The sequence below is a fragment of the Chinchilla lanigera genome, unplaced genomic scaffold (genome assembly GCF_000276665.1).
Source record: "Chinchilla lanigera isolate Chin_1 unplaced genomic scaffold, ChiLan1.0 scaffold00178, whole genome shotgun sequence".
In the NCBI taxonomy this organism is placed as follows: Eukaryota; Metazoa; Chordata; class Mammalia; order Rodentia; family Chinchillidae; genus Chinchilla; species Chinchilla lanigera.
In genome coordinates this window covers 660,611-672,446 of record NW_004955579.1, presented here as the reverse complement: position 1 = coordinate 672,446, position 11,836 = coordinate 660,611, and the positions used below count along the sequence as shown (strand labels likewise).

At 56.0% G+C, this 11,836-nt stretch overlaps 1 protein-coding gene across 1 annotated transcript in view; it reads left to right on the top strand.

Annotated features, from left to right (window-relative positions):
• The window catches only part of Ptprn2 (protein tyrosine phosphatase, receptor type, N polypeptide 2), a 496,397-nt gene that overhangs the window by 190,391 nt on the left and 294,170 nt on the right, over positions 1 to 11,836 (top strand). Inside the window, exons 10-11 of the mRNA XM_005414104.1 lie at positions 2,323 to 2,702; positions 9,083 to 9,169. Coding sequence (XP_005414161.1) covers positions 2,323 to 2,702; positions 9,083 to 9,169 — 467 coding nt within the window. The remainder of the gene's footprint in view (positions 1 to 2,322; positions 2,703 to 9,082; positions 9,170 to 11,836) is intronic.

Here is an 11,836-nt window from a genome sequence, read left to right as displayed (position 1 = left end):
CAATACAACAACCATTGTTGATTTCCTATCACCTTATTTTGAAATTCTGTATTAATGTTTTTTTATTTTTTATTCTCTTCAAAATAAAAAAGAAACAAAAATAAAGAAAAGTGGAAAGGAAGCCTTTACAGTCCCTAAACTGAGAAAAGTGGGAAGAGTACATACAGAACGTATATAATCAGTAATAATAATGGCCGTTTTCAGATTATGAGCTGCTTTTTACGCAGTGTGGAAACATAAGAAATATGGGCAATATAAACAAGCACACCGATGTTCCCAGAGTCCTCTGCACACACACCTCTCAGTCGCGATGCTGTCCATGTGCGTGGGGCAGGCGCAGGACGTGCCCTTAGAGGCCCGCAGTGGCGGCCAGCACAGCCGCCAGCCATACGTCTGTGTCAGCCCAAATGTCAGTGAGTTAGGATGAAAGCCAGCAGCTCCTCAGTGGCACTGGCCGTCGGTCAAGTGCTGGTCACCGTGTGTGGCCAGGGCCAGTACAGCCGCAGCACGGGGCTGTCCCAGCTTCCTGTGGGGCTGCTGGACCCGCTGTCGGGCAGCAGCTTGCGTCACTGTGTGTCAGCTCTGCCCATTGCTTCGTTAGCATGTTTGTTTTTCCTACTTTAGAGACTTTTCTCATTAACCAAGCCTGACGAATGCAGCGATCAGCTCACACGCAATGACAGTGATATTGTGTCGTTCCATGACACTGTTAGTGGAGTGGAAGAAAGAATTGTGGGTAAACCTCTCAGCAGAGTATCTCAGTGGTTTGTGGCTCGGTGCCTGCTGGCAAGGACCAGAGGACGTTTTCAGCCCCGTGGGCAGTGGCGTATTCTGTCAGAGCAGTGGGGAGGAAGAGGGCAGGAAACGGTCTCCAAATTTGGGAAGGGACAGAGAGCTCGGCAGTGGCTGAGGGCGGCACCTAGGGACAGCAGCCCCAAACCACAGCCTCCAAGAGTGCCATGGCTAGCCGGGCTCTGCAGAGGGCAGCCAGGACTCAGCACCGCCGCCTCCCCAACTCGGAGTCCCCCCCCTCATTTCCACGGCTTTTGGGGTCTCCCAGGCAGTTCCCTCAGGACAAGTATTGGGTGTTGGAGGTTTAGCAGCCCCTCCTCTCCTCCTTGGGGAAACTCCAGCCCCAGAAATGAGTTTCTCCTTTCCTTCGGCAGCCTGAGGATGCCGTCCGGTCTCTGGTTGGCAATTTAGACACTGTATACCTGTGATTCGGGATCCAAGTTTGAGCAGATGTCAGCAGCAGACCGCTGTTTTGTTTAAATAATCAGAAGCAGAAAAAGAAAAGGCAAAAAGTCACGTGTTGTCTTTAGTCAAAAGGAGCTGATTGCCTTCATGGTCCTTCTCAGTTTCCTAAGCAAATGTGTTTGGTAAAGTGAGTCCTACAGCAAATCCAACCCCCTGTTTCTGGCTAATGTAACCTCAGTGACACAATTTCATGCTCAGGACAACATCCCAGGGATGGCAGAGGACTCTGGCTGTCCCTGCCCAGGGAGGCGCCCCAGGGTCCTCCCTGTGCAGGTGGGGGCTGTGGTCTTGACCTCAGTGAGGCCTGAGCGCAGGTTCTATTCGCCCGTCATTGCTGTGCTTCTCTGCAAATCATCTGACATCTCGGCTCAGTGAGGCTGGGTCCTCTCACAGGAAACAAAGTACAGCTCTGTTCACGGTCACACAGCCAATGGGCCCTGTCGGGAACACGCTCCCTGGTCCGGGTGTGCAGTGAGGGGTCTGAGGGGCTGGCAGATGGGGTCAGGTGGACCAGAAGGTGATGCTGGATCAGGTGTGCATCCTGCAGTGTGTGGCTCCCTCCTGAACCACTGCTGCCTCTACTTCCCCGTCTGTGAATGGGGCTAGTGACTGTTCCTAACTGCTAGGGTGCTCACAGAGACTCCCAGGATTCAGGCTCATAAAGCAATGAGTACAGAGCCTGTAGGTAGCAGACCAAATGCAGATCATCAGAGGCAGTTGTGATTGCTGTCTGGTGTGTTCTTTGCTTCTGGAGGGCAGGGTGGAGCCTTGACCATGCATAGAGATTCTGGAGAGCTGTGCAGACTACAGAGTAAGGTTCTTCAGGAAGGGGTGGGGCATGAAAAGATGGTTCCTAAACACAGCGCCCCAGCCCGCATCAGGACGCAGTGACTCTCCTGGATAGAGTTCCGGCAGAGACAGAAAAGCTCTGCCTTCATCCAGGGTTTTCCTTTCAAGTGGCCCATTGAGACTCTGCATGGATAACTTCATTGCAAACGTCCCTCTGTCTCAGCGCTGCCATCCTCTCCTCTGCACAGGGTCTCATGGGAGTTTCCTTTCTGCCAGGTCAGTCACCTGAGTGTCCAACCTGGAGACCTCCCGCAGGACCGCCGGTCCCCACTTCTGCCTGGACAGCACCCCCTGGAGCAGTCCTTCCCAACAGAGATCAAGAAATCGGAGGCACCTGTGGCCTCCTTGTCTTCGGAGGAAGAAGACGTAGGGGTAGAGAATGTGAAGAGCCAGACATACTCCAAAGATCTGTCGGAGAAGCCGAATGCGGAGCCCAGGGCTGCCGGGCTTGGGGGGCTCCAGAGCTGGGATCCAGGGGCACTGCAGGAGGCGCAGAGCCCCCAGGCGGGCACGTGGGGCCGCCCAGGCGAAGGCCTACAGTTGGAAGCCAGGCCTTCTGAGGGCGAGGAGCCTGGCTACATCGTAACAGGCAGCGAGTAAGTAGAGGGTTCTCGTCTCCAGGGCCCCAGGAGCTGCCAGGAGGGTGCCTCCCAGCAGCGGGAAGCAATCTTCTTTTCAATGTCTGCTGCGTAGGAGGCTGAATCTCAGGTGTGGGCAGCAGCCAGGAGTCCTGAGTGCTCCTGTGCCTCTGACCCTGGTCCAGGCTCCAGAGTGGTGCTGAGTGCAGTGAACAAAGCCAGAGCCTCAGGGCTCTTTCTGGTTCCCTGGTTCTGGCCCAAACCTGCTGGGCTGGCACCTTTGGGGCTGGGCAAAGCTGGGCACAGGTGCCTCTCCAGGCAGGTGCCTGCAGAGCTAAGGTCTGTGCTAGCTCCTTGGGGGCTGATGCTGCTGAGGCAGTGGAACATGGTGGAACACACCTGTAATCCCAACACTCTGGGAGACTGAGGCAGGCGGATTGCAAGTTCAAGCCCAGCCCAGGGAACTTAGCAACTTAGAGAAACCCTGTCTCAAAATAAAAAATTAAAACAGGGGACATAGCTCAGTGTAAGGTTTTGGGTTTGATCCCAAGTACTGGGGGGAAACCCTTTAAAAGCTTTGTCTGTTTCACACCCATGGCCCAAATAGCGGAACCTGAGTGGCCTTTCGGAGGAACAGTGCTCCCCACTGAAGCAGGGTGCTCTTCCCCTCACTCAGTCTGCACTCACAGAGAAGGAACATACCTGTAATCTGGGAGACTGAGGCAGGAGGATCGCAAGTTCAAGCCAAGCCCAGGGAACTTAGCAACTTAGAGAAAACCTGTCTCAAAATAAAAAATTAAAACAGGGGACATAGCCACTTTCGTGGAGGGTCAGCCACTTTCGTGGAGGGCCAGCCACTTTCGTGGCTTCCTCACTGACGAGCGACACCTAGCCCACGTCTGAGTCTGGGTCGCTCAGGGCCGCGGTTCGAGGGCGCACAGGCCGCTGTGCTCATGCTGAACCAGTGTGCGCCTGCGCGGGCTCTGTCTCACCCAGGTGGAAGCCCAGTGTGTCTCAGCTGTCGCCGGCCGCAGGCTCAGCACTTGCAGACCTCACCCTGCTGCCCACGAGACCATGCTCACCCGCGAGGGGCACGTGTGTCACAGCCAGGCAGAGTCTGTTTGTTTTGTTTTGGTTTGGTTTTTAGTGCTGAAGGGAGCACTGTTTTTTTTTTTTTACAAGTAGATTTTATTGGTACGTTTTAGGTATATATAATTGTCACATTCATCATAGAGAATTTGTACGTGCACCGGACATGACTTGATTCTCTTTTCCCCATTCCTGTCCCCTCCCTGCAAGCCTCCTCCCCTCCCCTTACAAAAGCTTCTTTTCCAGTTTCCCTCTTTTCTCTTTTCTATACTTCCCCTTCCTTCCTTTCCCTCCCCCGCTCTTGCTCCCCTCCCCATCTGCACGTTTTCTTCCTCTTTCACAATAGCCAGCAACACTTTGGTCTTTAGTCACACTCAGGACCAGAGATATTTCATAGTGAGCTCAAGCCACAGATGGTCGCCAAAACCAAATTCAGATTTCAGACTGGTTTCATCCTGACGACCTCCTGACTTAAGGTGGTGGGCGGCTTTCTCTGGGGCCCCTTCTAACCCCGTTTCCCGAGGGTTCTCTCTTCCTAGTGTCACCGGGCCCAGATGAGGAGCCGCACATTGCTGTCTCTGTCCTCGTCTCTGTCCACACTCTGCTCATGTGGGGTGCGGGGTCCTCCCTGTCCTGCATGTAGAGGGCTCACACACGGAACGCTATTGACCCCGGTCCTGAGGGGCTCAGCTTTCCCTAGAGAGAGTGAGGAAGAGGGAGAGAAGACCCAGGGCTGCTCCCCAGGGAGCGGGCACAGCCAGCAGGGCTTAGGGTGGCACCTGAAGCTTGAAGGTTGTAGTCTTCATGGATGTTGTGTGTGGCCTATGTGCAGGCGTGGGTGCAGTGTGTGGCTGTGGGACCATGCATGTGTGTTTGGCGATTATTTATATGCATGTGCCTATATGTGTGCATATGGGGTGTCTGTGTGTGTGTGTGTATCTATGTGTAGTATATGTGTGTCTATGTGTGTGTGTGTTATATCTATGTGTAGTATATGTGTGTGTAGTGTCTATCTGTTGTGTGTACATACATGTGTGGTGTGTGGTGTATGTGTGTGGTGTGTCTGTTTGTGTACACGTATGTATGTACACATGTGTGAATGAGATGAGGGACCTGCAGGCCCTGTGTGCTGGGCAACAGCTGTGATGGAGCTGGCAGTGCCCATACTGGGCAGCCATGTCCAGCCTGTCTATAGAGTGTAGTCCAGGTGACCTCATCCATGTGCAGGGTCTAGGGCTACCCATCTTCCCTGGAGCTGCCCTTCTGCTGGAGTGCTCTTGGAAAAGTCACAGCCTGGGCCCTTGCTCACCAGCCTAGCCTGGGGACTGTCCTCAGCTTGACCCCCCAAACCCGCCCTGTCCCCATCCACTGCACCAGGCCACCATCCTGGGCATCCTGGCAGCCTGGTCCTGGCTCAGAGCCGAGGGCTTCTCTCTAGGGACCTCCCCGTCTTGCGGGTGGAGCAGCGAGAATGCACAGACCCTCTCTGTGGCGGTCAGGGTCCCCAGGTGCTGGTGGGTGGCCCTGGAGCCCAGGGGTCAGAGCTGTGCCGGGAAGAGCCCCTCACAGACATCTGGAGGACTGGAAGGAAGTCTCGGCCGTTCACCCCACACAACGGCCTGCCTAACTTGGTGTACAGTTGCAAACCAGCCCGTGTGAATGCAGGATCACGGTTCCCCAGGCCACATTCTGTAAAGACAGCCACTTAGACTTTTATTAAACTCTTGGCATTGTTTTAAGTTTAGACAAACGTACGTGCATATAGTGAGACGTACATTCTCATCTTGGTGTTGAGAAACTGAGTTGCTGGGAAGTGGCAGCTCCTCACCTCCTACAGGAGCTGGCGTTGCTCATAGCATCACTCATAGGAGCTGCAGGGGTGCTGTCAACCTCAGAGGCATTCGCTCAGGGCACAGGTGGTCAGGGCTCCTCCCTGGTGCTCCACGAGGGAAGTGGAGGAAGCAGATGCCAGGTGGTGGCTGCTCCTTCTCTGCGCCCTGTTCCAGACTGCTCGTCCCTGGAGGCTGTCCATGGGTTGCCCACAGTTAGAACAATAGGTGGGAGGACTGCGATAATGCTCAAATCCCAAGAAAACCTCATCTCATCCACCAGTTTCTAATAGTGTCTCCTCTGGAGCTTATATCCAAGTCGAGTGCGTTTTCACTGTGGTTCTTTAGCTCTTAGTGAAATTTCAAATTGATTGTCCGCAGTTGGACGAAACATGGCAGATACACAGAGGCTTGGCCCTCATGCACAGACGCAAAGCAGGTCAGCAGGAGTGCTGCCCACAGCGCGCTGCTCTCAGCTGCCCTGGAAGTAGGAGGTGGTGGCATTGCTGCAGGAGGAGCCATAGAGAAGCGTGGCATGGAGGCCGCAGGTGCAGACTCTCAGCTTTGTGCAGCAGGAATGCACGTGCGAGGCCGCAGGCCTACATCCCCCCTGCTGACACCAGCCCTGAGTGCCAGCCTCCTGTGGCCTGCATGGCTGGGTTTTCTCCTGGAGGTTGGCCGCTGCGAGAACCCTGGATGAGGAGTACAATTTCCCCAGCCGCAGTCTCCCTTTCTTTAGAATGCACACAGCTAGGCATGGTGCTACTCACCAGTAGTCCTAACCGCTGGAGACAGAGGCAGAGGGCTCCTTGGCAGAGGATCCCGGGAGTCAGGACCATCCTGGACAACAGAGTGAAATGCTATCTTTTAACATAATAAAAACAAATAAGTACATCAGCACTAGTGCTTTCCATGCCGACGTTATACTCACCACGGCCATGGGCGAGAAGTCCTGTGGCACCTGAGCAGGCAGCCAGCCCGAGGCAGCCTTCAGCAGTTCTCTCTGCTCTTGGTGCTTCTGACCCTTGTGCTGTGCTCCCTGGGCTGTATGCCCAATGCTCTCTGCACACTCCTGGTCACCACTCCTGCAGCCGGGCTCTCACTCCAAGGGCCGTGTGGCCGTGGTGAAGGCATCATGGGAAGCAGGGTGTCACCTCCCACTGTGAGCTTCCCATAGAATGGATAGTATCGGCACTTCAGATCCTTGCCATTTTGTTTTTTAGTACATGCTAGGAGCACCTTGTTCAAAAATGTCATACAGTAGCATTGAACTATCTCAGCACACTCCCCCCCTCAGAAGTGAACTGCAGTAGAGAAGAGACGCATCCTTAGCTCCGAGACCCTCTGTTGCTCACTGTCCAGGTGCGGTACAAGGTCCTTGCCCCTCACAGCTCAGATCCTGTCCATGAGAACATGGTGCCTGTGGTCCAGGGATGGCACCAAGTTCAGGGGCCAGGGGACAGCTGCCACAAACCGACAGGTAGAGCTGTATGTGCTGATTCCTCCCTCTGACTTGAGATTAACGCTAGCTGCTTCCTACCAAAGCTCAGACCGTGGCAGGACGGATGACGACACCCATTTAAAATGAAGTGGCAATGGCTGCATGCTCATTTGAGCACACCTGGTGCCCCACCATGGCCCTTAAATACCTGCTGTCCCGGCTGTACCCATGACAAGTGGCCATGGAGAGCCTGGAAGGGACTGATTATCCCACTGCATAGTTGGGGTAGTTGGGGATGTCCTGTCTGTGCACAAGGGGCCCTTGAAATGATTCTGGCTGCAAATGCCATGGCAGCCCTCGAGGCTGTTTTAACTGATTTTGCTGCAGTGATGTTTAATTCCTGTGTGGGACCTGGAGAGTTCTGGGGCCAGTGGGAGTGGGTCCACAATGATGCCAGCTCCACTTGGTCCTACCACCCTCTGGTGGAAAACCTCTGGGAGTATCTTGGTGACCTGGAGGTGTGTATGCACCTGGGAGTATCTTGGTGCACATGGAGGTGTCTGTGGAGCCTGGAAACAGATGTCAACTGGGAGCATGGGACTCTGGCACACACACACACATGCACACACACGTGTGCTCATGCACATTTCCTTTTCCTGATGAGTTTTCTGTTTGTGGAGGGAGACAGGATTAAAACACATGAAATAATTGAGTCCTTGTACAATGGGTGATCAGCCTGGTGGTCCTGTCAACGTCCAGAGGGATTTTAGGAAAAAGTATGCTGACAGGCCCAGATGGCTGGGTTAGGAGCGCCTGATCCATGCTAGGATTTAGGGAGGAGCAGGGCACTGAAGGAGAGGGGAACCTGTGGACCTGGATCTGGGAACAGGTGTGTACAGGGGCTTGTGTGGGCAGATGAGGAGCTGGACCACTGCGCTCAAAGGAAGGGGAGTCAGGGCCACCGGGATGGCCCTATGTGCAGGTCCAAGAATGATGTTACATAGTAGAGGGCAAAGCTCCCCCAGCTTGAGGGCACGAGGGCAGGTGTGCACTTTTATGTGTGGTTCACCCTCTGCAGGGATATCCATGGGCAAGTGCTTCTCGCTGTATGTACATAGGCCAACGTGGCCAGGCCTGGGCATATCTTATATACACAGAGGTGTGTACCCACCTGGGCAGTGTGTTGGTACACACAGAGGAACGTGCACACCTGGGGAGTGTTCCAGGCCACTCTGCAGCCACTGGTGGCCTCAATGACCGTGGCATGTGGGTGGCTTCCTCCCTGTGTCCTCATAGTGTCCCCCGTTTGAGAAGGACGTTGGTGAGGACTACAGGCTCAGGGTCCTTCCAGTGACACCATGTGACTGAGTAAACCCTCGTGACCTGTTTCCAGAGGCGTTCACGTTACCCGGGGTCAGGGCTTCACCGGATGAGTTTCCCGTGACTCGGCACTTGCTGAGAGGTGAGGGAAGGATGCTCGCGGAGCGACGGCTTCGCTGTCACAGTATACACCAGTGCTGCTGTGCTGCACTGACGCGCTCCACAGCACCCAGGCCTGGGAGCAGAACACCGGGACTGAGGACTCCTAACCACAGTTCCGAGTCACGCAGTTACTGCTCGCCGCTGTCCCCCAGCGTGGCCTTGCTGGGCAGCCGTGCTCACAGGCAGCCTGGGACAGCTGGGCGCTCTGGCAGGCGCTGCCGGGGGCAGTGTCCACCTCCTCCCTCCATGAATACGCGCACGAGTGGTGTGTAAACACCCAGCTCCCTGAGTGTGCCTCATTTAGAGATGAAGCTCCACAGGCTGCTCCTTCGTGCGTGTGATGCGGCTCCTGGCCCTCCTCTCCGGGTTCTCCTTGCCCTCTTCATTGTGCTTTATCGAAGCCTGAGAGGAGTCACGGTGGCCTCGGGACTTGTCACCCTGCTCACAGTCCCGTTTGCAGTGTCGTCTGTTTTCTGCTGGGGAGGCAGGGACTCACCCCGCCCAAGGGAGCTCCTGGTCCCCACTCCTCCGTGACACCGCCCCTCCTGTCTCCACAGCCCCCTGAGCCCAGAGAAGGGGAGGCAGCTGATGGACGATGTCGCCCACCTCCTGCAGGTGCCACCCAGCATCTTTGAGGACATTGAGTAAGTGGTGGGTGCGGGCCTGTCCTCTGAGAGCTCAGCCTATGGGGGTGAGCCGTGCGCGGAGCCGTGTTAGCCATGCCAAGAGGAGCCGTGCAGGGAAGGAGGGAGGAGCCCTGGCAGTGGCTCTGGGACTGTGTGCAGCTACAGTGGATGCTGTGCTTGGCGATGAGAATCCCAGCCTCCTGGATGCGGGGCACTGACCTCACCCTGCTGCCCTGGCAGCCAGCAGCCACTCCACTGCAGGGCAGGGGGAAGCCGGGTGCCTCTTCCAGTGACGCTGGGACAGGATTCCCAGCGTCTGCCGCACACTGCGTCCCGTCATTACCTCGATAGCACGCTTCCATGGGGAGAGTGGGCGTGGCCCTGCATCCCTGCAGTGACCGAAGTGCGCCAGTGTCCCTGCCCTCAGAGGCGTGTCAGGGCCAGTCCCTCTCCATCCTGGAGCGAGCAGCACTCAAGCAACCGTGTGCGCATGTGACTAGCACAGGCCAGCAGGCAGGAAAGTGCCCCGCACACAGACAGTGGGAGAGCAGGAGAGGCCCGGACTGGAGAGGAGCATGGGCGAGGCGCCGTCCTCTGTCCTTCAGGCGGGGCCCTCTACTGTGGCTGTGCAGCGCTGACGCTTTGTTCCTTTGGGCGAGCCCCAACTTCCAGCACAGGCGTCCCGGCCTCTCTGAGGAGCAGGCCTGGGCTGAGCCGGCCAAGCACTTCCTGAGTGTCACGGCCCAGTGTGCTCCCTGCTGGAACATGCCTGTTCCCCAAGGGAGTGAGCGCCACCCACCTTAGAGTGTCTGACCCACTGCAGCTCCTGCCGTGTCCTCCCCATAGCCTGTGCCGTTCTCCCGCTCAGCTCTGTCCTGTTCCCAAGCCTTGCTCCCCGCTGAGGTCCGGCCCTCACTGCTTCCAGAGAGCCTCCTCAAAGTCCCCAGGCCTGGCCTTGTGGAGTCTGTGCCACCCGGGGCCTGGTGTGCATGTGCATGTGTGTGCAGGTATGCCCTCTGAACACGCTAGCTGTACCTGCATGTCTTGACAATCCCGAACACCACCCTGTGGTGATGGACATGTACTCCTCGGTCCTGCTCAGGCGCCCTGCACCCCAGGGCCTGGGAGGGAGGGCCAGGTCCTCACTGTTCTAGGAGCGGGGAGAGGAGACACGTGCACTGGCGCTGGCACTGGCAGACATTGTCTGCATTTTTATGGAAGTACTAGTTATGCTTAATATGTTTTGTTAATGGTTATGTAGCTGTCAAATAAATTCCATTATTTCTTATTACATCATTAGAGACCATTAAAATGGCATTAGCATGCTGATGTAATTATGCCAGCAGACGTACAACGACCGCAGTTATGATTTTACAATCTAATCGTGCTGTCCCGGGTGGGCTGATGGATGCCGGGAGGCCTCCCGAGGTATTCGGTCAGGTGGGCAGCACTGGGGTGAGCAGTGCCCAGGAAAGATGTCGCCCAGGGCCCAGAGCACAGGGAGATGCCAGGCGTTGACTGTCCTCAGAGGAGCGAACTCCTGGGTCAGCCCAGCTTGTCGTGGGAGGACAGCTTAATTCCGTGATCAATCTTCACGGCTCTTGTTTGCCAGAAGCAGTTGAGTTTCTTCTCCGTGTGATTTACTGGGCTGACAGTGACAGTGCTCTTACTCTTCAAGACAGCTTCAAGGATGCAGTGCTGGGAGTCCTCTGTCCTGGCACTTACCCCCGGGGCTCCTGCATGCACAGGGCTGGGGAGACGCCTGCACCCCGCCAGCCCCTGAACCCTTTTCCCTGCCCCAACCCTCATGCCGCCCTCCAAGAGGGAGGTGGCTGAGGGTGTTGGAAGCATCTGGAAATTATACTTCCTTCTCCTGGGCAGGTTGTGATACTACGCCTGTCTCACACCCACGGACCTGGGTGGACATTACACAGGAAGCGGTGGGGGCTGTGCTGCTGGTTGTCTGTGTGATCACCCCCGATGATGAGACCCTGGCTAATTTGTTCTGTGCACTGGAGCAGTGCACTGATGGGTGCAGGATTGTAGAGGGTGCGAATGGCCCCTAACAGCCTGGTGCCTGGAGGGGTCCTGGTAAGCCTCCCTGCACCCGTGATTTGGAACCTGCTGCACCCATGCACCTGTGTTTCAGGTCTGCTCCGTGAGGGCACGGAGCTGGGCGTAGGATGGGCCTGGTGTTCCTGAGCCCTTCTTCGTGGAGCAGAGTGCAGGCGCCATCCTCAGCACCCCACCTGGCACCACAGATGCTGCAAGGGGGTGATCTGGTGCCAGAGACAGGTGCACAAGATCCTTGGAATAAGGACAGTGGCAATAAAGACATCAGACTGCTGTCTTTAGCCCAGAGATGAGCAGCAGGGAAAAGCCACTGTATGTTTGCAAACAGTTCAGTCATGTACCCTCCAAAGCCTCAGTTTCCCGCCTGCATAGTAGGGAGCATGCGTGTGGCCTCCTGTGGTCTGGGTGCCCTCTCAGGAGCCCCTCACGGGAGCACATGTCACTGTCACCCTCTCTAAACCCTGATCAGCCTTCTAAGGGCCCCACAGATGGCTGGTGCACTTGGCGGGTCCCCACGCAGGGTCCCATGCTCAGAGCTTCTGGCTGCACCTGGTGTGGAGGCTCACAGCACATGGCGGCTTGTGCACTGATGCTTCATTCTTATCGCTGTTA